The 25204-nt window shown below is 36.7% G+C and overlaps 1 protein-coding gene across 1 annotated transcript; it reads left to right on the top strand.

The window, feature by feature from the left end:
- The first annotated feature begins 546 nt into the window (after window positions 1–546).
- vps9d1 (VPS9 domain containing 1) lies at window positions 547–23359 on the top strand. The gene is made up of 16 exons (XM_063004223.1): window positions 547–645; window positions 1591–1663; window positions 1987–2178; window positions 3858–4029; window positions 4431–4542; window positions 6945–7007; window positions 7588–7640; window positions 7916–8003; window positions 8088–8173; window positions 9732–10237; window positions 10367–10496; window positions 11387–11592; window positions 12269–12353; window positions 15498–15602; window positions 17269–17385; window positions 21757–23359. The coding sequence occupies exons 1-15, from the start codon at window positions 547–549 to the stop codon at window positions 17360–17362; spliced, it is 2064 nt and encodes a 687-aa protein (XP_062860293.1). The 3' UTR covers window positions 17363–17385; window positions 21757–23359.
- The last annotated feature ends 1845 nt before the right edge of the window (window positions 23360–25204 follow it).

Raw genomic sequence — 25204 nt, 5'->3', positions numbered from 1 at the left:
ATTAATATATAATTATTAATGAATAAGTATTAGCTTTAAGTATAAGCTTATTAGTGGTAAGTTCACATTAAAGAAAGTATTTGACATTTATGTAAAAATCTTAAGTTTATATTATAAATTTCAATATAAGTATGTATAACCCTTTTCTTAACGCTATATGTGAATCTACTAGGTCGAATAAACTAGGTGCCGCATAGCAGTATGAGCCCATGGGACCTGGCTTTGTTTTCTTCATGGAGTTACTGTTTGTTAGGTGTTAAAATTCTTTCTGTTTATTTTGATCACGCTAAATGGTTTTCTAAAACGTAAAATAACAAAACTAAAATAACAAAACTAAATAGTAAAATCACAAAACAAAATGAAATGTAAAATGTAACGTGAAAATCAGAATCGCTAAGTGACTTTTATTTTGAAATGTTTGACATCAGAAGCGTATCTGCTAATACCAGTACCTTCACTTTTCTCTCTGGCCGTGATGTTTATTTACACCAGTGTGTAATAGTTTATGGTGGTAATTCTGGTTGTTTTAAATGTTCATAATAAATAATGGCTGGATCTGTCAATGACAGTAATCTCAGACCTCTTCAAAATGCTATGCGACTTGTAAAGGCTGCCATACAGCTGGATGTGGGTAACAGATGTAAGGTAAATTACTTTCCATTTTATATAATATATTATAATATATTTATGTAATATAATTCTATTATATTATAACTATATAACGATGTTAAGTCTGATTAATATTGTTAATATGCAGGATGGACCTTGTCGCATTCATGCCACACCTATCAGGTGTAAACAAACACATCCAGTGAAGGATCTGCCTCAGTTACATAAAGCCGACAGCTTAGATAGAATTAACAGATGTTACACTTGCCGCTTTTCTTGGTTCCAGGTTCTAAATTCGTGCACTTTGCCACTGTTTTAATAGCATTTATTAACATTATTAAATCTTGTTTGAAGTCAAGTTTTAACTAATCACTATAAAACAAAATCCATACATTACGACCCTTAAAACGTCCTTATACTGATTACATGAAAAAAGATGAACGTTTGTGCATGCATTAAGAAATGTTAAGTCTAAACTCATTGATATTTCACATTGAAACTGCAAATTGACCCCTTACTTACATTCAGCATTATATTCCAGAAATTAATTCCTTTTAATAGGCATTCTCGGAAACTATTACAGCCACTAGACCCTTTGGATAAACCATTTTAAAGTTAATCTATAAACCACTGGGCAAAGTTAATTTATTGCCCAGTGGGGTGAAGCAAATTCGACTTCATTTTACACTACTTCATTATTACTTCAGCAGTGTGCAGTGGGTATTGTCTTGCTGAAAAAGTATTTTCTGTCCTTATTTATCTGTCCAACTCAGTCAGAGTAAAAGTTGGGATCTTATTTGTTGAAGTTTAAAGTGACTGCCTGATCTATACCAGATGGCTGTGGTTTTATAGTTCAACATCTTGAGGCCATAATAGTGACCAAAAACCAGTCTTACATACAGACAAACAGGTATATTGTACAGAAGTGTGGCCTGCACCTCCAAATATCGCAGGCTATAAATTGTCTTTTTCTTTGTCCAGGAAGCATACTGTGAATATTTGAGAAGTATCAACTACATCTCAAATGCTCTACTCCAGGATGCAGCTTTTAAAGGTAACCAAGGAAATATTTGATGTGGTCAAAATTCATGAACAAAATGACCCAACTGACCTTTGTGTACCCCCTGATGTATTCCAAATAGTGATGTACCTTCATTATCGATAGAGTACACGTTTTGTTCATTTTGCATGTACTTATCAAACAGAAAGTAAAAGTAGTACACCCTTACAATTCTGGTATGGCATTGTTCCCATTCTTACCATTTTCGATGCAGTGCCAATATTAGACACCTAAAACTTGCCTTATCAATGCACAGTGTACTGACATTTTGACACATTAAAAAATGTTCTCTGTTAATGTTTTGTTCCCCTTGACAGCTGAAGGAGAGCTGGAGGAAGTGGAAGTGGAGAAGATGGTGAAACTAGCTGAGCAGTGTTTAGAAAGAGTAAAGTCGTTCATAGGAAAAATAAATGAAATCTCTAATACCTCTGCAACCACATGCCAAGCATCTTCTGTTCCACAGACTAGCACTCATTTTTCTAATACCCAGACCAGTATAAAAGCATCAGGTACGCTGTTATTTTCACATCCTGACACTGCTGAAGATACAGTGTATCACAAAAGTGAGTACACCCCTCACATTTCTGCAAATATTTCATTATATCTTTTCATGGGACAACACTATAGACATGAAACTTGGATATAACTTAGAGTAGTCAGTGTACAGCTTGTATAGCAGTGTAGATTTACTGTCTTCTGAAAATAACTCAACACACAGCCATTAATGTCTAAATAGCTGGCAACATAAGTGAGTACACCCCACAGTGAACATGTCCAAATTGTGCCCAAATGTGTCGTTGTCCCTTCCTGGTGTCATGTGTCAAGGTCCCAGGTGTAAATGGGGAGCAGGGCTGTTAAATTTGGTGTTTTGGGTACAATTCTCTCATACTGGCCACTGGATATTCAACATGGCACCTCATGGCAAAGAACTCTCTGAGGATGTGAGAAATAGAATTGTTGCTCTCCACAAAGATGGCCTGGGCTATAAGAAGATTGCTAACACCCGGAAACTGAGCTACAGCATGGTGGCCAAGGTCATACAGCGGTTTTCCAGGACAGGTTCCACTCGGAACAGGCTTCGCCAGGGTCGACCAAAGAAGTTGAGTCCACGTGTTCGGCGTCATATCCAGAGGTTGGCTTTAAAAAATAGACACATGAGTGCTGCCAGCATTGCTGCAGAGGTTGAAGACGTGGGAGGTCAGCCTGTCAGTGCTCAGACCATACGCCGCACACTGCATCAACTCGGTCTGCATGGTCGTCATCCCAGAAGGAAGCTGACGCACAAGAAAGCCCGCGAACAGTTTGCTGAAGACAAGCAGTCCAAGAACATGGATTACTGGAATGCCCTGTGGTCTGACGAGACCAAGATAAACTTGTTTGGCTCAGATGGTGTCCAGCATGTGTGGCGGCGCCCTGGTGAGAAGTACCAAGACAACTGTATCTTGCCTACAGTCAAGCATGGTGGTGGTAGCATCATGGTCTTGGGCTGCATGAGTGTTGCTGGCACTGGGGAGCTGCAGTTCATTGAGGGAAACATGAATTCCAACATGTACTGCGACATTCTGAAACAGAGCATGATCCCCTCCCTTCGAAAACTGGACCTCATGGCAGTTTTCCAACAGGATAACGACCCCAAACACAACCTCCAAGATGACAACTGCCTTGCTGAGGAAGCTGAAGGTAAAGGTGATGGACTAAACCCAATTGAGCACCTGTGGCGCATCCTCAAGTGGAAGGTGGAGGAGTTCAAGGTGTCTAACATCCACCAGCTCCGTGATGTCATCATGGAGGAGTGGAAGAGGATTCCAATAGCAACCTGTGCAGCTCTGGTGAATTCCATGCCCAGGAGGGTTAAGGCAGTGCTGGATAATAATGGTGGTCACACAAAATATTGACACTTTGGGCACAATTTGGACATGTTTACTGTGGGGTGTACTCACTTATGTTGCCAGCCATTTAGACATTAATGGCTGTGTGTTGAGTTATTTTCAGAAGACAGTAAATCTACACTGCTATACAAGCTGTACACTGACTACTCTAAGTTATATTCAAGTTTCATGTCTATAGTGTTGTCCCATGAAAATATATAATGAAATATTTGCAGAAATGTGAGGGGTGTACTCACTTTTGTGATACACTGTATATACTGTAGAACAGAAATAATGTGCATTTACTGTTTCTTTCCTAGTGACCCCTCATAAAGCAACAATGAACTCAGAGAGTCCAAGTAAAACAGGCCTGACTGTGCAGAACTCTAGACACGGCAGAGTGCTCTCTGAAGGTGGGGGTGAAAAATGTCCCTTCCTTTCACCCGAAATGTTTCAGAAGCTCCAAGAAATGGAGTCACAAGACTGCAAAAAGTGAGTCACTCGTTGTTTTATAACTTTTGCACTTAAATGTGTTTAAGGTGCAACGTTCCTACAGTTGACTGTTAACTTTGCTAGTCCCAGTATAAAGATGCCAAGCAACATACACTAAAGTACAAACCTCTGTTCCAATAAAGTCCCAATCTGTATGTAAAATGCTAAAAAACACAAAAAATGATTTATGATGTGTTTGTTTGAGTAAAAAAAATTTACAGAGGGAACAATAAATCATATCTTATCTTTTTTCTTGTTGTTAAAATCAATGTATTCGAATAAAAAGTCACTTATCAGTATACATTCTAGTTAATAATCCACAAATATTTACCAGTCTTTCAAATCGTACCAATCATTTTGAACCTGACTGTATATTTTACCTTATTTACCATGTGTTACAGAGAATTAACTCCGATTGAGGAGGCTTCCTGTCTTAACCAGAAATTAAAGGCAAGTTATGAGGCACGTCTAGCGAGACTCGCCCCTGGCCAGGCCACCCAAAAAACATCACTGGTAAGTGTGTTTTCCCAAACAATTTTCTTTTTGATTTACTTTGGTAGTATCAACATGTATTATAAACTTTTTTATTTGGTAAAGTGTTTCCTTTTGTTAACAGAGCCAACTGCTTTATCAGAAATACTACAATATTCTTACATTGTCATGTCATGCTTTAAAAACCTAGAAACAACAATTTAAAGAACACTCACAATGAAAAGAGAGGTGTAGAGTAGATTAAGCCACATTCTGTTGCAGTGCCATATAAGAACTGAATTGCTATTAACTATTTTCTACATTGTCACAATTTGGATGAATGTTGTTTTGTTTGGATTTTTAACGTCATGTTTTACACTCTTTGGTTACATTCATGACAGACACGGTAGTTACTTGTTACACAAGATTCATCAATTCACAAGGTTATATCGAACACAGTCATGCACAATTTTTTATCTCCAATTCACCTCACTTGCATGTCTTTGGACTGTGGGAGGAAACCGGAGCTCCCGGACAAAACCTACACAGACACAGGGAGAACATGCTCCACAAACTCCACAGATAGGACCTGGATCGCTCCACCTGGGGATCGAACCCAGGACCTTCTTTCTGTAAGACGCCCAGATGAATACAATTCAGCTAGGTAAAAGTTAGTCAACACATCATATACAGGGACCGGACTTTTCAACATTTGAGCAAATAAGCATTAGTTATATGGTCTTTTTGAATGGGGCGAGCCAACCATAACACTTACAAGAATAAAATGTTTAGGCATAGAAATAAATGAATGATTAATGTCAAATGTATTGGCACAACTGACATGGTGGTGCATGGTGGTTCTTGGAGTGTTTTCATGTGGAGCCAAGACTAGGCAAAGTAATGCTAGTTTAGTTTCTGGTGTTGGTCTCTGGAATTAAACATAAAGCATTTGCTTTAAATACCTAATATAAAGGTATTATATTCATTAAACAAATATAAGCTGTGAACAGATTTATGTGTTTTACACTTGAATTGGTTTGTTATTACACAGGTTTGAAAGTTTGTCCATGACTAGCATGTTTGTATTTTCGATGCCATGTTGCCACCTCGCTAGCTGGCTGTGTTTATGTAAATGAGCACGTGGCTAGAGCGGCTCTCAGGTGACGCAGCAGCCACGCCATTGATTTACAGCTGATTCACTCAGTCAGCGCTTCAGTTTGTGGCTTTGTGTTGTTGGTAGTGGATTATGTATGTCTGGCCGGGGTTAAATTAGTCGTGGTTTTATCCATTCAGTTGTAGTTTTAATGAAATTCAACACATATCGGTTCGTTTTGTATGTGGGAACCTGAACTCGCAGTTTAAAGTAAGTTTTAAGTCCAGCGTTTCACCTCGAAGCTAGAAGGATGTGGCAGAGACGCAAACATACACCACTGGATCTTCCTGCCTACTGGAAAAAGTTCAAAACCTTTATAAAGGTAGTGTGTAGTTTCACTAAGGATGTTAACAAGCAGCACTGTATGATTTATAGCGTAATTCGTTCCGTATTACCGTGTTTTTTAATTTGCTTTGATTTTAGTGTTGACACTTTCGTTGACTCATTGGTTGAACTGAGTCGTTTAACAGTTCATTTTGCATGTTACTGTTTCTAACAAAGCATTCTGAATATAATGGCATGGCAAATCAAACTCTACATGTAAAGAATATTCCAATATAAATGCATATTTATCAACATGCTTGTATTAAAATCCAGATATTTTGGTTCTCTTGTTTAACTCTCAGTTTTAAAGCTGCAATGTGCAGCTGTCTTGCAGAAACATGGTCTTGCAGTTAACTTGCACCATAGAACTCTGTTAATTAAACATATTTAATTGTTTATTTATTGGCAGGAATAAAATGTAATGTGTTAATGTTGTCTTTAAATGTTTCTTGAAAGCTTTCACTTTAATTCAGTCATAAGTACAAACTGATTTGTGTTTGGGTCAGAAACTGTATGAAGAGCATGCAAACTGTTTTATCTATCTGTCATTTTAGTAAATATATTTGTGGGATTTTTTTGTTAAACAAAGAAACAGTTAATTGTGCTAATTGCAACAAAATTAGCAAGTGAATGCATTTTAGGTTTTAATCTTGTATAGTGATTCTTTACCTTTTTATTAACTTTACATATGGTAGATGAGGACTGTGCTAGCCCTAAAGAAACAATTGGTCTATAGCATAGAAGTATTGCCATAACTTAATCTGTGGCTGCCCACAAAGGATGGAATATGTCACTGAACTTAAGGTCGCACAATTAGTTCCCTGTCAGTGCAATCAATTCTGTATAATGCACATTTGTGAATTAAGCAGAAAAATAAATGCACTGTATGATTGTTTGAATTGTTGGAAATTGCATGAATGCTTTCTTCTGCTTCATATTTGTTGGTTTTTTTTTTTCCTTAAACCAGACGCTCTCTCTTCAGAGACAAATGATGGAGAACCTAATTATAGCCAGAGCCAGACAAGATGCTGTATCCTTTGTGTGTGATTACATTTCTTTAAAGAAAAACAAGTAAAAGAAAAAACAAGCTCTAACTGTGACATTTCAATTAGTCCCGCTTTTAAAATATCCAATGACATATATGTAACTTGGTTTGTCCAAATGCTGTAAATTATGCTACATTATTATTTTTTAACCACATTAACACTTCCAAATATAGTAGCAAAGTGGATATTTGGTCTCAATACAGCACGTATGCTTAATGCTGACTATCAAAGCACGCATTGTAAATATTGTTCAGTCATCTGTTTGACATAATAGGTCAGACTGATTGACCGGTCAGTAAAGAAAAGTAAATATTAAATTGTTGGAAGTATGACATCAACAACATCCTGACCGTCTTGAATATCAGTTAAATCATTTGTTATTTAACTGAAGTACAAAAGAAAACATTTCAGTGTTTTTACTGACAAACCTAATTGTATTTTGTAAAATTAAAAACAGTAGAATGTGACACATGATTCTAAAACGCACCACCAAAAAAAACTTTGGACAAAGGCAAAGTAAGACTACGGTTATACAAGTAACACAGTTATCCTTAATGGCCATAGCTCCAAAGAAAGATGGAAGAGCGAAGACTCAGACTGCAGGAACAAGCCAACATGTCAGTTTTATGACCTTTTAGTTTATTTGTATAGTTAAGCCTGTAACATATTGGTCAGTTGATTAAAATGTTAGATAGCAGATTGTTTAAAAGTTTACTCCTACCAATTTCTATTTCTAGACAAAAATTTGTAAATAAATACATAAAAAATACATTGCTTATAAATGCTACATCTTGAATTGAATTTGAGTCTGCTATTTAGGACCTACAGTATATAATACTGTGTTTGAGAAAATAAAGCTATTCTAAGTTTTGCTGATTTTTTTTAATTAAAGGAAGTTTTCATCTTCTGTAACTATGACACCTGAGGAACAGGAGCAGCGGGTTCTGTACGCAAATATATTGGAATATGAACAAGATCATGTAGGTATCACTGGTCTACTGTTATCTGAGTAAGTTATCTAAATGTGTAAACATGACACTTGTTTTTTATGTGTATTTCTGCAGGATTGGCCTAGAGTTTGGAAAGCTAACCTGAAAAAGAACCCAAATGATGCAACTTTGGTGTTTGGCCTGGTCAGCTATCTTTTTAGGTATGAGGTGCTTAGTTGTAATAATTTAATATTTTGAAAAACCTGTAGTTAGAAAACAATTGTAATTATTCATTAATAAAGCAATAAGCCACGAGAGGCCGTGCGTTACTGTGATTTTAGCACAGGGATGACGTTTTTGGCACGACGCGAAGCAGAGTGCCTAAAACTTCTTTCCCCGTGCTAAAATCATAGCAGTCTCGAGTGGCTTATTGCTTTTATAAAACGGCGGTCAACATAAAATACAATACATACAACAATGTTTAATTCATAAATGTATTTATTGTGTATAAACTTACAATAAAGCGTTCTTCCGCGACGCAAGGTAGTTCGATTAACAGTGTTGCTAGGCAACATGAGGGCGAAAATAACATTAACTTTTTCTTTTCAGTGGCGTATTAATATGGAATGATGTGAGGTGGTCCTAGGTGTGCGTTTATCGGGGATTTTACAACGGCTTCGAACGCGGCTCAGCCAATCAGATTTTAGGACCGGAACTATCCGTTTTATAAGCTTGGGTTTAGCTTTGCTTTCTTTTTTTCCCAACAACTTTACATAATAACATTTTGTAGGAGTATACATGTAGGAGTGCACATTTTCAGCTTTATTAATGGGTGGCTACTAAAGGCAAGTGCATTTACATACAAACTAATAATCATGCATTTGGTCATGTAAACTAAATATTCTAAAACTTCAGTTATCTTAAACTAATTATTTGAATCAGAAATCAGTCATACTCTTATTTCAAGAAATTATTTTAAGAGAACTGGATTTTAATCTGTTTACATTTACAGCAATTAGCAGACACTCTTATCCAGAGCATCTTACAGAATGCTTCCTCAGTAGATATTTCCTTAATCTAGTACAAACAGACCACAGTCTAAGCACATATATCTGATAAAACCCTGTTTGAACCCTGTTAGAAGTATAGGTAAAAAAAATATTAGACATTAGTGAGCACAAGGCTAGTTTTAACCTAAGTGTTTAGTCAAGAGGTCAAACTTTAGTTGTCTTGTGAAGAGTACAAGGGGGTCAGCTGTTCAAAGAGGACAGCTGTGGGTTAACTGGAGCATGGAATCTTCTTGAATATTTATTAGATTCTTACAACTGTGTTGTAAATAAGACATAAACATGCAGTCTTTCACATGTTCAAAGTTCAAACAATATAGGATGCTAAATATGGTATATAGTAAAAAATATTGGTACACTTACATAGTATTTTTAGTATTGTGGTATGCAGTTTTTAGTGCTGTTAAGTTATTGATTATTATGGGCATGTAAACATTTGTAGTGTCAGATTTGTCTCACTGTACTTTTCCTTGTGTAGTGCTCTATTTTCAAAGTTTAGGATTTGAAACATGAAATGGATTTTAGATGTAAACACACTTACACATTTGCAAAGTTGCGTAAAATTATGTAAACATGACAAGTAATTTAGCTTTATTTATACTAGTCTAGTCTTTAGACAAATTCTGTTGCTGGGCTGTTTTTAAGAACACACATTTATCATTTCAGATTTTCTGTGTTTGGTGTAACAAATTGTTTAATTTCTGTTTTTTAGTCGACCAGACCATCCTGTCGTGAAGCTGTTAAAGAAGCTCCAGTATCACGTGTATAATAGGCTGTACCCCATAGTAAGTCAAAGTGTGCCTTCAAGTCCAATGCCTGTTCACTCCATGACCTTAAAGGCTTCACACAGCGCCCAGAGCCTGCTGCTTCCCCACAGCCCGCACAGTCAGCGCAAACCTGGTCTAGTCCACAGCCTGTCTGATGCCTCCATCTCCCTCTCATCCTTACCTGACCTTAATGCCAACGACACAGCATGCAAGATTGATACAGAGGAATTCCCAATTCCAGTCCCTCCAGACCGGGAGAACTCTTTTGAAGATTTGGAGCAGTTTCTGACCCAGCACGACTGGACTTCAGCTTCAGGTGCTGATGAGATGATTTCTGATACGACCTTTGACTCAACGCATGGAGACTTTGACTGTCACATTGAGGATCTTGAGGAGCGGGCTCTGAAGGAACACCTAAAAGTTATTGTTAAAGACATTCATAATGCTATTGGTAAGAACAGCTTGATTTTATAATTGAGTTGAAATAGAGTCCTATTAATGCAGCTTTTAAATCTTAAGCCGGTGTAAATGTCATTGTTCTATTAAATGGCACAAGTAATGCTTGACTCTTTGTGCACAGATCGGCTGTTGTCTCTGTGCCTGCTTTCTTTTGAATGTCTCAACACTGCAAGCTCTAAAGACCAGTGTGTAGCATGCATAGAGGAGGTCTTCTTCACCCCAATCTGGAGTCCTCTTTTGGCACTCTTTAGGTATAACATTTTGTAAAGTTGCCATAATAGGAAACTTTTTCTGTTTAAATGATTCAACACCCGTTTAGTTGCACTACCATTGGATCAGTAGCAAGCAGAGAAAAAAAATTTAATTGGTTTAATGTCTTGAAAGTTGTAAATAGGAGTTAAATAGGAACTATTTGAACCTATGTATTACACTCTACCCCAAACATAAAAATAAATAAACTGTGCTCAGGTAGCAGAAAAGTCTAGTCTGAATATGCAGTCTAACATGAATAAACAATATAGCATTAGTAGCAGTGATGGTGCCCCAAAGCAAATTGTATTGAGTGTTTGATTCTTGTCTTTGGTCACTGTCACACGTTCGTATTGCGTGGTGTTTTGCTGGGTGCTAGGTGTCTTATCACCTCTCCAAATCATGCAGAGGCTGGATTGACTACTATAAAATTGCCTCTAGGTGAAAGTAATTGTCATGTGATCGACTGCTGCACTTTCCAGGTCATAAACCTTCTTTTTGCACCCAATGTTTCTTGGTGGTGTCGAACCCACTGCAACCCTGATTAGAAGTGATACTAATTATTGTTAATGATTATTAATTGTCAATGTTAGGAAGCTCCAAGACACACGGAAAAATTCATATTATAAATGTTTAATAATAATATAATGTAATTCTGTAGTGAAAATAAAATCTCTTGAAATGTGTTGACTTATTCTAAACAGTAGATGGTGCACTTAAGCTAAAAGCACAGTGTTGGACTATACAAAAATAAAAGAGTGATTAAAAAGCCGGACTTGGCAACAGCATCCCTAATAGTGCATTTAAAAACCCAGAGATGTACATTTCTAGAGACATATTTTTTTATTAAATTTATATTAAATGTTAAACAGTTTACCAATGCATTTTTCAGGAGGGTGCATCGGGATAGAGAGCTGGCTATCGAGAGCAGTGTCAAACTGTACCATAATGCATCACCTGGTGATATTGGTGTGGCAACCAAACTATACCCTAAAGAACCAGCTGCCCTGCATGGTTCCTATCCATATGAGTGTGCAGTGCAGGAACTAAAAATGCTGTGTACAGACTGCTGTCCACAAAAGAAGCTGGAATGCATAGGTGAGATTTTCTTGACTGATAAAAATACACAACAAGGGGAGAATGCTTGGTTGACTGTGTTAAATTTTCATAGGTCCTCACTGCACCCAGAAAGAAATGAGAAATGAGTCTTTGATTGGCTGTAATCAACACCTGGTCCATTTGATCAGTTTGTTAACAGGATGAATGGGCCATTAAGTCAGGCTACAGAAGTGGTGATTGGGTTTGCTCAAGAAATCCTTATTATATGTCAATTTATCAATAGCTGGGTAAGACTTTGAGATAAATACAGAAGTGTATTTTACTGTGGGTCTGTATGCATGTGTAACATATATGTAAGAGTATTTTATTAGCAATCTGATATGTGAAATCATTGTCAAGCAATTTAGACAGAGACCAATCAGGAAAGAATGTATTTTAACAAAAATGTATTTTACATAAATACTGATTTCCACAGTAACTGCTTTTAAATTTTCTATTTAAGTGAGTTAGATAGGTAAACTGGATGTGGCATTTACCCATATAGAAATTGAGTAAACATTAGTTAGATTTTTTTTTTTTCTGTAATTTATATAATTGATGTGTTGTCTTTTGAAAAAAAAAAAACAACTTAAACAACGTTCCACAGTGTTCTGTTAGCAGTTGTTCTGGTCTGTGTTGAATTAGACTAAAACCATTTTTTCCATTTTCATTGCAGTACGAACCTTGAGGCTTATTTGTGCCTGTGCTGAGCACTACCGTCTCCTTCAGGATAATGATCCAACGCCCAAGACAGCAGCCATGTAAGTGTTCTGCTTTTCCAAACCACACTATGTTGAAAGTAGCTGCAGCTTAGTCTCTCTTTGGGTATTTACTTTTCATTGCAAAAGATGTAAAAGAGATAATAGTTGGACATAGATGTGAGGAAGTTTTAGTTAATCCGGCGTGATCTTGCATGTTTGCTCGGCCCTGCTGTCAGACTTCATCAGACCTCGCAGAGACCAAAGCACAGCAGGCCTGCAACCCCCCAGCAGGATGCTCTGAGCCAGCAAGTGGGTCACCCTGTCTGAAACAGCCTTGACAGTGCCAGGGTAAAATGACACAAACACTTGCATCTGAGGCTTAGTCAGTTGCTGCTTGAAGGAATGAAAAAAGACAAAAGTAACCAGTAAAATGTTTTATCTACTTGGTATTGAGTTTGGTTTTTATTATACACTAACCTATTGAAAGCAGTAATAGGGGACATGATTCTAGTGATTACTTTTTTTAAATTCTATTATATTATTTGTACTATATTCATTGTAATTAAGTTGCCAGGTGATTGCAGTATGACTTGTAATATTAAAACAAATTATGTCCCATGGTTTAAGATAAGCCTTTGTTCATTTTCCCAAAAGAGGGATGTTTCCTACATAGGGAATCTATTGACACTGCTGTGACACTGAGATATTGTATCAATGGTACCCTGTATTAAAATATCTAATAAATCATTACATTTGGTGTGTTTGGCTGCTCTTGTATTTAGTGGTCCTTCTTAACCAGACCTTATTTTTTATCCAGGCTTGAGACTGGCACTGAGAGCATCTTAGTGTTGTATTAAGATTAAAGCACCATTTTTTATTTAAATCTCATCTGTTGGCTATTTATTATATACGCAATGTAATGTGACATCAATTGAGTTAATAATAAATTCAATCATGAATCTCATTAATATATACAAATAATATAATTATGTAGTGAAATCCAAAAGTCCATTGGTGATTAAAGATTTAAAACCAGCTATCCAATGACCTATTTAAAGGCTTTTCATAAAACTTGTTCATGTTTATAGAGCATTGTTCTGATAGAGAAGCTATAGACAGTAATTCATGTGCTGTGCTTAATTGTTTTAGCGTGTCTGAACTTTCTCCACACTCCCTGTGGAATCTGCAGGCTTGGCTGTTGAAAAAAAACTTGTGTGTGAGATGTTTGTGTGTTGTGAGTGATGTGTCTGTTAATTCTTAAGCAGGTCACGCATTCTTTCTGTGTGGGCTTTTTTCAAGTCTATTTTCCTCTAATCAATGTATCAGGACAGTAGAATTAAAATTACTCGGGCAACAGGAATCCTGTTAAATAATAAACAAAAAACACTTTAGTTTATCAGTTAACAATTACTAGCCTGAAATTAGGCCTGAGTGAATGTATTGTTCTGTTATTCTATTCTCTTTAGTATCTGCATTTTTCTAAACTATTCTAAACTTTTTTTTTTCTAAACTAAAGGTCATAAATGTGCGCGTCGTCTTCAATTATGGCTTGTAATTAAGAGAAGTGTTCTGGTGATTAAAAGCTTATAAACTGTGGTTAAATTGTATAAAAATGCTTGTTTATTATGTTTAAATCTGTGTTATATTTTGTGTTCAATTAGAAATGTTAAGGGCATGGTTAGAGGATTTTTTTTCTGCTTTGTAACTGAAACTTATGCAAATAATTTTGAATTTGCTTAAGTTTTTATGGCTGTTGTTTGCTATTCTGAAATCTGTAAATAATAAGCTCAGCTTGTGTTTGACAGTTAGGGCATATACATTTTCGTAATGCATGTCTGCACACAAACAATTTGATTATTTTCTCTAAAGCATTCCATTCCTTTGTTTCTCATCACTTATTTTTTCCCTTGCACACTTATATACACAGCTTGATTTCCTCATGAACAGCAGGAATTTCTTCTTTTAATATTTTGTTCATTCTTTTTATGTCTTATAACCAAGTGGGTGGCTTGGATATTGTCTTAAATGTTTGAAACTGGCTTAATAGTTCAATAGTGTGATGGAAACTATACTTGTGTTATTCATGGTATAAGACATGACTTACCTCAGCGACAGCTTTCAAAAAATAAATAGATTTTGGTCTGTTACCGCGTTTGTTATATATTTATTTATAAAACATAAAAGAACTGAATATGCTTTAGTTTGTTAGCAAATGAGGAAAAAAGTCATGTTTACGTGAATTTATCATTAAAGGTTGAACAAACCAAAAGAGTATACTGTGAATGCTAATTAGTCACATGACAGGAGGTTTATGATGTGAATTTGGTTTAAATAACTAAACTGTACAGTTTTTGAACATTTGATGCAGTTTTATTCATTAATTGTGATGTACTTATTTTGCATTCCATCCTAAGTTTAATGTGCCTGGTTTGTAAACCACAAATGTAAACAAAATTTCTTTTGAAACAATTCCCTTTTGTTTTCACTACTTTCTTATCTGATTTTAAATGTGTTTTCTAAATTTTAAACACAATATTTTTGTGAAGATAATATAGAAATGTTGTAATGTAACACCTCTGCACTGAATTTACATTCTGATGTTTCCCCTCCTCTTATGTTTTTAGTCTTCTACCTTTAGGCCTTTTCACCCTGCTGTGAACCTTTACTCTCTTTCTTAACCCCACATTTTTAAAGACTGACATAAAAACGTTGTTATTTATTTTGGCAAACCATAATGCTCACCTGTTAGTTCATGATCCATAAAAATGTGAAATTGCATGATCACGTTTTGTCACGTTTAATTAATCTTCAGGCATGACTTCAAAACTTGGGCTTGCATTTGAAAATGAATAGCTACTTAGGCCTGGCTCTAATAGCTCTAATTTTGGCATGGCTTCAGTGTGTAAGTCTTGTTGCTATGTCCACGCTGAAGTGCGTAGGTGAAAGCTATCAGGTGTCATTTGGGCCAGTGGGAAATGGGACACCTTGGTACTTTGTCACGCAAGCATTTCACCGCTGAAGGAGCATGTGAATTCCTGTGTGGTATTGGCTTGAAGGGAATAGTATTAACTAGTATTAACACTGATGCATGAATGCACCCTAGGCAATGCTAATGAACCATGTTGCCCTCTGAACATTAGCAAATGCTGGAGTATTACTGAAAATTAAAAAGAAAGCTCAAATTGCTGTTTCTGTCTCCTGCAGTGGGGCTGATGATCTACTGCCGATCTTGTCGTTTGTGGCCCTCCGCAGTGAACTGCCTCAGCTGGTCTCTGAATGTGCTGCACTGGAAGAGTTTATCCATGAGGGGTAGGTCCATAATAATCCACAACACTAACCCTGCGTTCACGCTGGCAGCAACTTTTTACTTCTTTTGGATGCTATGGTTTCACTGACGTCAAGCAAAAAAAAAAAATGCTATGGCAGTATAGCGTGCTCAACGCTGGGCGCAAGGCAGGAATACCCTGAATAATGTGCCAATCCTTTGCAGGGCTTAGACCATCCTCCTCCTCAGACATGTTTGTCATGTCTGTGTCGACACATGACCAAAAGTTGTGGATTAGGATTTTATTAATGACGTTCAGGTGGCACAGTGGTTAAGAGCACTTAATAAATATAAATGAATAGTATAATAAGAAAAAGGGGAATACCGTTATAAATATTTACATTTACTATGAATTGTTTTATCTCAATGGTAAGTGCTTCAGATGAAGACATTTCATTATTACTTTAGGCAATATCTGCCATCAATATGAACAGGTATTGAAATTCCCCTTTACAGCTAACATCCCTAAGTGCAACCTTTTTTGCCTTTGTTGGCCTTAATTGCACATTGCCCTGTTCCTGGTTGCATGGGTGTCATTGCGTGCCTGTTAAGACCACAGCCCAGAGCACTGTTTGTCTGCGTAAAAAGCCAAGCTTTTTACAGCCGGGTTGAATTGGCAGAGAGGTGGGAATTTCCATCAGTTTCTGGTCTGTCTTTTTCCTTTCTATAAAAATACAAATAAAATGTCTATGTTTATGTAACTCGGTGGTTTGAAAAAGGGAGTAACAGCAGTAACTCTGAGTGCTTTATGCACGAGGAGAGTTCTATAAACCATTTATCATGTTTATAAACATTGAATGGGCCCGCAACCTGGTTTGGGGATAGAAACTAGCCCAAAGTAACACTTACAAGCTATAAAGAAAATTGTGTGTTTCATTTAATCAAGAGGATTTGTGATTTTCACCAGCAGAGGAAAATTAAATAATTCACATTAAAGGAAAAATATCAGGGGAAATATTATTGCACAGTCCTTATTAATGAGTGTCTGGTACCCTGTGATGTACTGACTTGTTGTACAGTGTTTTTAATCTGTGGCCTCTGAACACCCCTGCCACCCTAATCAGGATAAGTGGTTAGTGAAGACAAATGGCTATACAGTGCAAATAGTCTTACCAACAAGGCAACTCATACTCATAGTGGATAAATAGTTGACATCCTGCAGCACAGGATTTTTACAGACTAAAGTACATTTGAAAGTCTCAGTTTACTTTTACATAATTCTTACAGGCCCCTACTGATCAAAGATCTCTCTAAAACACATCCTGTATGCATACCACCAGAACAAAATTCTCCAGTACAAACAACTATAAGGAAGTCTTCACCTCAGTTCCCCTCCATGACTTAAAAATGCCATATAAGATATGAAAAATCAGTTACACTCTACACCCTCACATTCTTGCAAACAACGGCCTAATCCCAACGCACACAAGTAAAGAAACAAATCGACCCCCACTTTGATTTTTAAGGACATACAAATGGTCATAGCAGCTGATATGGCATTAGGAAACAAACAAACAAACATCATATTTGCATCCAATGTAGGAGGTGCTGTGCATTTGACTACATTATGTGGTCTTATATGAAAACAGTGGAGCAAGTTTCCACTCATTCAGTTTGATCAATTTTTACCTTCTTCTTTGTGTTCTGTAGGTATCTGATTGGAGAGGAGGGCTACTGCTTAACCTCAATGCAGAGTGCACTGACATATGTGGAATCATTGCACTTGGGTGGATCCTTGCAGTAGGCTGCCAAACCCACCTGAGTCAGGTAAGAGACAAAGTACACTTCACTCTGAGTCACAGTAGAGGTGGATGGTAAAAGTATGATGAAGCATGACGTGGCATTACAAACCCGTGTAACTAGGAGTGTACCAACACAAATTTAAACAGTGGATTTTAAAAGTATTTAGACCCCTTAACTTTTTTGCTCACTTTACTGTCTCTTATTTACAATAGTATACAGACCCTTTTATCTCTCAATACTTTGAGGAAGTCCATTTGCCAGTGATTTATGGGGCAAGTCTTTTTTGAGGCATCTTTACAAGCTTTGCACATCTGCATTTGAGCAGTTTAGCCTATCACCCAACCACATTCAGAGACTTACCTCGCAGCCACTTCAGTGTTGATTTGGTCATATGTTTTGGATCATTGTCTTGTTGAAATGTGACTTGTCATTCCAGTCTGAATTTGCATGTCCTCTGGAGGATACTTTATTCAAACAGTTTCCTGTATTTCGCTGCATTGATCCATTCATAAATCCTTATCTGTCTCCCTGTCACAAAGAAGCACCCCCCATAGCATGATTCTACCACTATATTTCACCCTACAGATAGCTCTGTCCACCTGTCTTGGAACATACATTTATTGGCCATTTCATGGTCTACACCTACCATATAGATGTAGATTGTGGGTATACAATTGCTGTAGCCCATCTGTTGCTCTGTACAACTTCATTTATTAATGGGGGACGTCCATAGCACCACTACTGACCATATACCCTGTGGGTAGGTGACCATTACTGCAATGACACTAATATGACATGTTAATAACCTAGTAGAGTGTTGTATGAATATATAAGATGCAGCAGTATTGTTGCAGTTACAGTCAGTAATAGTATACCTACACAGTGCATTTAAATGGTAGATGTAGTTCATAAAGTATTTTTAAGTCAATATTTTACATACAGTGTATCACAAAAGTGAGTACACCCCTCACATTTCTGCAAATATTTCATTATATCTTTTTATGGGACAACACTATAGACATGAAACTTGGATATAACTTAGAGTAGTCAGTGTACAACTTGTATAGCAGTGTAGATTTACTGTCTTCTGAAAATAACTCAACACACAGCCATTAATGTCTAAATAGCTGGCAACATAAGTGAGTACACCCCACAGTGAACATGTCCAAATTGTGCCCAAATGTGTCGTTGTCCCTCCCTGGTGTCATGTGTCAAGGTCCCAGGTGTAAATGGGGAGCAAGGCTGTTAAATTTGGTGTTTTGGGTACAATTCTCTCATACTGGCCACTGGATATTCAACATGGCACCTCATGGCAAAGAACTCTCTGAGGATGTAAGAAATAGAATTGTTGCTCTCCACAAAGATGGCCTGGGCTATAAGAAGATTGCTAACACCCTGAAACTGAGCTACAGCATGGTGGCCAAGGTCATACAGCGGTTTTCCAGGACAGGTTCCACTCGGAACAGGCTTCGCCAGGGTCGACCAAAGAAGTTGAGTCCACGTGTTCGGCGTCATATCCAGAGGTTGGCTTTAAAAAGTAGACACATGAGTGCTGCCAGCATTGCTGCAGAGGTTGAAGACGTGGGAGGTCAGCCTGTCAGTGCTCAGACCATACGCCGCACACTGCATCAACTCGGTCTGCATGGTCGTCATCCCAGAAGGAAGCTGACGCACAAGAAAGCCTGCAAACAGTTTGCTGAAGACAAGCAGTCCAAGAACATGGATTACTGGAATGCCCTGTGGTCTGACGAGACCAAGATAAACTTGTTTGGCTCAGATGGTGTCCAGCATGTGTGGCGGCGCCCTGGTGAGAAGTACCAAGACAACTGTATCTTGCCTACAGTCAAGCATGGTGGTGGTAGCATCATGGTCTTGGGCTGCATGAGTGTTGCTGGCACTGGGGAGCTGCAGTTCATTGAGGGAAACATGAATTCCAACATGTACTGTGACATTCTGAAACAGAGCATGATCCCCTCCCTTCGAAAACTGGGCCTCATGGCAGTTTTCCAACAGGATAACGACCCCAAACACAAGCTCCAAGATGACAACTGCCTTGCTGAGGAAGCTGAAGGTAAAGGTGATGGACTAAACCCAATTGAGCACCTGTGGCGCATCCTCAAGTGGAAGGTGGAGGAGTTCAAGGTGTCTAACATCCACCAGCTCCGTGATGTCATCATGGAGGAGTGGAAGAGGATTCCAGTAGCAACCTGTGCAGCTCTGGTGAATTCCATGCCCAGGAGGGTTAAGGCAGTGCTGGATAATAATGGTGGTCACACAAAATATTGACACTTTGGGCACAATTTGGACATGTTCACTGTGGGGTGTACTCACTTATGTTGCCAGCCATTTAGACATTAATGGCTGTGTGTTGAGTTATTTTCAGAAGACAGTAAATCTACACTGCTATACAAGTTGTACACTGACTACTCTAAGTTATATCCAAGTTTTATTTCTATAGTGTTGTCCCATGAAAAGATATAATACAATATTTGCAGAAATGTGAGGGGTGTACTCACTTTTGTGATACACTGTATGCACTCACAGAACATTTTAGAATGTTATTGGCTACAGTACATATATCATAGCAAACAAGTTACAGTGAAGTCTGTTGCACTAACCAAGTAAACTATTGAGAATACCTAGTGTTTTTCATCTACACAGTATTTATTAGCTTTATTACAAGATCCTATCAACTGTTTTGAGTGTTTTGTATAGATATCTTCTCGCAATCTGATCACCTACGAATGTACCTTACAACTACTTATACTTAGGTATTTTGATAGTGTTGTTTGTATTGTAATTGCTTGGTGACTATTGTTCATGTAATTATGTACACTTGCATTTAATTCAGCTATTGTGTTTAGTTGCTGCTACCTCTTTTTAAAGTTAAATTCAAGTACATTAAACATTTAAAATAGTTGACCAACTCAAAATGCCAAAGACAATAAGCACTTAAGCCCTTAAAAAGCTGTTTATAATAAGAAGTAAATAAAATGTTTAAACATGTTTCTTTAAATAATGTTATACAAACAGTACGTCAATTTATACCTATGAATACAAATTCAATAAAAAATAAAGGTTGATAGGAAGACATTTCGCCAGGTGTTTCACAAAGTTGATCTGTTTTCTTTGATCTTTCAATTTTTCAGAGATGGTGCACCATTTGAAGTATGTAACAGGCTGCTTATAAGGGTGTAGTCAACTCTAAACCAGTTATGGTTTAGTACTCATACCATCCCTGCCTTAATTACGGTTTTGTTTACTTTCACTCTTTTCCTTCTTTGTTGTTGTTGGCCATTACAAATAAAGTGCTTTTTTTTTTTTTAATTATGCTGATCATTTGTGTTGCCAGATTTTGTTCAGTTCATTACTACACAGTGGCACTTTACATTTTACAACCCAGGTTTGTTGTAGAATCTGTTTTAATGCTTTTGTGCTGCTGGTATTGTTTATATTGTACACATCAATACTTCAGAATGGTGTAAAGTAAAAAAACATTATTAGTTACATTTTTATATTAAGTTGCAGATCTGAATAAAATAATTGCAGTCTAGAGAATTTGAAAAGTATTTGAAATACTGTAATTTATGCCAGTATTGGACCCCTAATTATGGCATTTTAATGCTTGTTCTGAATTACGAAGTTGAATTTCAACATACACACCTCATTGTATTTAATAAGGTACTAATTAAAGCATCAACCAAATCTCATTGAACATAGAAATGTATAGAAACCACTGCTGTGGACATCATAGTCCTCTTGCAACAGGGCCAGCTGAGTGGCAAAAACCTTGTAGTACCTTGGACATAACTGGATTAAAATAAAAATAACTATTCGCTATGTCAGAAGAGTTTTAAGAAAAAGAAGGGATTAATTTTGGCATTTCTTTGCCTTATTAAAGATCTGATTTTAGGGGAAATGCACTCGGAATACATACCTATAAATGGTAAAAATAAAGAAAAGTATAGAGAGAAAAACAAAAATTCATTGATGTGCTTTTGTATAAAAGTTCAGTTTAGTGAATGAATCATCACAAGGCATAGTCAGTTACCTTTTGTCTAACCAGTACCATTATTTTAAATTCAGCAAATAGACAACTTAATATTATACAGATTCAACAAAAGCCTATAGAAATGTAGTTTTTAAAGAATTTTAGACAACAATTTTGGCCAAATAGTTCACAAGTCACAAGATAATTAAATGACACAGAAAAAGATTAAAACAGTATTACTATGTAAAAAGTTTTATAGCACTTAAACACTGATCTTAATAAAAAAAGGGTTAATGCAAATCTTTATTGTGTCTAATTGCCATGCTATTATGGAGACAATGTAGACGAATTGTTGTTGTGGTTCAGCTGATTTTGTGACAGTTTGTTTTCTTGTTTTTAAACAGTGGTAAGAAGATGAATGTTCTACAAACTGCATACTGCTCAGTTCTTCAGTCCAGGAAATGAGCTCATCCTTGCTCCTCATCAGGGTTTTGTAAGATGAAACCTTCACTTTCCATTAAATACAAATTCTAATGGAGGTTACATTGGGTGACTTGGGAGCTCAGTCGGCTCAGAGACGTGAGAGCCTGAGAAGCTCCGAATCCAGCTGTGTTAAAAAATCATGTCCCAGACCTGAGTGGATTTAAGTTTATGCCAGGAAGAGAATTGGGTTGGGAAGTTCTGTGTATAATGTTGAAGTGCCAAGAAATCTGATTTTATTCTTGTTATTCTATTAATTTTCCTCATAAAGTCCTCATTTAAAATGTTTTACTAGAAGTATGTGGAAGTCTTTAACATTTAAAGCAGCTGTCATCCCAAAAGTAAACGGGCTACTGTTGATGAATTTTCAGGGTGTGTATTAACACCGTTGCTTTGTTTATAATAAACTGTGTGCACCAAGGTGAAGACACTGCAATCTGACTGAACTGTACTGAATAATGTGCCATTAAAAATAAATGAAGGTGACTGCATGCATGAAAAAGCAGGCAGGTACACTGCTCACCACTGTAATGTAATGTAGTTGGAAGTATTCTTGAGAAATAACTTGAAGCAGATAAGACTGTATGAAGTATACCATGTTAATTTATATACTATTTGCAGACTTTAGTTTGGAAAATATTTGTGCGAATAATGATCTGCCAAGTCACTAATGCAGGTTGGAACAGAACGCAGTGATATTCTTGTGCTCTGCCAGAGCCTTATACTAAAAATAGAAAGTCACACGCAAACTGCAATGATATGGGAGTGTCAGACATCAGACTGAGATATCAAGTGTAGATCTAGAAAGGTGGTTTTTATGCAGCCTTTTCATCATGATGGGTGATCCTTTATCAGCACTGAGATGCAAGGCCCCTGTCCTCATGATCAGCCAAGGAACCAGTGAATAGTCGTTAAACTGAACATTTTATTATAGGCTTACAGGGTGTAATTATAATAGTCCATCAAACACATTTCTCAACTTTACATCTTAGGTTTTATTATTTATGCTGCAATAGGGTTTTTATATGCTAATCTAATTAGTCCTGTTTAAATGACTGTCTGCTCAAAACTTAACTCCAACTATGCGTACATATTCTTTTATGGATTTTTTTGAATCTATTGGAGAAAAAAAAAGAAATTTGTATTTATTATAAAATAAAGAGTTGTCTGGAAAAAAATCAACAGGTTAGTTATGTCCAGTTATTATTTTATACATTTTATGTGATGCCTTTTTGTTAACATTTATTTTACTCGAGTCACAAAATGATTAGTAAGGGAATTTTTTTTTTAAGTCTTAAAAACAGCTTGGGGGCAATCCTGTAATTGCTGTAGCATCTAGCTACTAATTCACTATAAGATAAAACTGGACTGTCTAAAACTGTGTTTAAATTATAAAAATGTTTATTCAGTTTATCATCTCTGTGACAATGTATTTTACAGTTGCTGCAATGATGAGTTATGTTTGTGCTGTATTGGTGCAAATCACTGTTAATGTGAGTTGACAAAGTATATTGGGTTTTCTAATAATAAAGACAAATAACATATAAATTAGGTTTGTCCTTATTTAAGATTTACAATACAAACTAAGTGTACTAGTTGATTGAGCTTGTGCCCAGTTGATTCCACAAATGTCTAGTGGTCCAGGTTCAGCAGCTGCCTCCAGGTTTGCAGCATGTAGGAGAAAGAACTGGAGAAAGTGGTTAGAATTATTTTCAATGAGGATTGCTAAGTGGCACAGGGTTCTTCAGAAAGTACATTGGCATCTTTGATTCACTGACATTTGAATTTAAACTTAAGAATATATACATTTTTTTTTTAATGCTTTTTGTCTCACTCTATAAGAATCACTGGAAATTTTGTTCAAAAACAGACTTTTTGATTCTGAAAATGATGCTAATTTGAAATGCAGGTTTTTTTCTAAAATCAAACTTTTTGGCACCACATTGCATTTGCTTCCCTGATTTTTGCACTCACAGATAGATGTCACTCCTGTGGGAGGTTCTCCCAATATTTTATGTTCCAGTATGCCTGTCTCTAATGCTGTTGGTAATGTAACTGTTTCAACTTGTAGACTTTAATATGTTCTAGGCCTCGTTTCGTCTCCATGTATGCTCCAGCTTGTCCAACTCATTGCGGAACAGTCTGCACTTCCAGACAGACCAGCACCCATATACAAAGCGTTAACATCATGCAGACCTTTAAATCTCAAGTCTGTCGTTTTGCTAAGTTTTAAGTATATTAACTTTAATCAACTTGGAACTTTACCATGCTTAGGTTTGAACTTTGAATTTCTGCACATTCTTTTGCCAGAGTAATCAACACTTAGTTTACCTTTCTTGCAAATAGAACTTTGTGTATAAAATCTGATATTCTTTCATACCATTTAAATGAAGTCGTCATGTATCGGGCCGGGCATTTGTCTGCAGTACATCGCGTGAGTTGAAGCTCTTACTCACTGGCTATGTTTGACTCACTAGAGATATGATACAGGCTTGTTAGGAGAGCTAGCAGACATCGCTGGTTTCTAATGACAGATTGAGAGTATTACAGAAAATAAATTCTTTAATTCATTTTGGGCAGTGGTACACAGCAAGGTTGAGATTTTGCCGAATACTGTTGTTGGGCTTTTCAGTACTTCTAATGACATGAATTTTCTGCATTGTTTTAAATTAATTAAAGGTATTTAACAGAGGGACTTGATGGCCCTGCTATTTTCAATGGGTAGGTTATAGTCAATTCATGCTTCTATAACTCAAAATTAATTGAAATGGCCCTGTAACTTTTTAATAACTTGTTTTGGTGTGACTGTCTTGCTGAAATGTTTAAGCTTTCTGGAAAAGGTATGCGCAAGATATGATTCTATAGAAGATGCTTCTTGCAGTTCTATCTTTTGAAAGGCATTTTATTGTAGCAATTTGGATATGGTTTGTCTATGAAAACCACTATATTTTTTTTCAGCCACAGACGTGCAACTTTTGAAGCAGTTGCTGTCACAGTTGCAGGTTTAACAAGTGTCTTCCTAGATTAAGTGGTGACCTGACCTAGTTAGCATGGCTGTAGTTATGTATTTCTTCCAGTTAAAGACTGGACTAAGCTCTGGTATATTCAGTGATTTAATTATCTTTAAAGCTTTTCTATTGTTTGATCTGTGTTGTGATTTAAAGGATCCTTTGAGTTGACCTTGATTTAAAATAGTTCATTTTTGTCAATACCGATAGACCTAACAAAGAGAACAGCTATTATTTTTGTCATGCTACTTTTCAGAAACGGACCCATAGTCCTGCCATTGTTAGCATAGCCATTGGATTGTCTCATGGAAAAGGAACCACTGAGTCTCCAAGAATGAAGTTTGTTTTTTTAAATCACTCCAAT

This window comes from Trichomycterus rosablanca, chromosome 11, assembly GCF_030014385.1.
Source record: "Trichomycterus rosablanca isolate fTriRos1 chromosome 11, fTriRos1.hap1, whole genome shotgun sequence".
NCBI lineage: Eukaryota > Metazoa > Chordata > Actinopteri > Siluriformes > Trichomycteridae > Trichomycterus > Trichomycterus rosablanca.
Note: the sequence above shows the minus strand (reverse complement) of the source record. Positions and strands in the feature narration are given on the sequence as shown.

Coding starts and splice junctions, on each gene's coding strand:
- vps9d1 (XM_063004223.1), top strand. CDS start 547: ATGGCTGGATCTGTCAATGACAGTAATCTCAGACCTCTTCAAAATGCT. Junction 646..1,590: donor ATGTGGGTAACAGATGTAAG/GTAAATTACTTT, acceptor TTCTTTGTCCAG/GAAGCATACTGTGAATATTT. Junction 10,238..10,366: donor AGACATTCATAATGCTATTG/GTAAGAACAGCT, acceptor CTTTGTGCACAG/ATCGGCTGTTGTCTCTGTGC.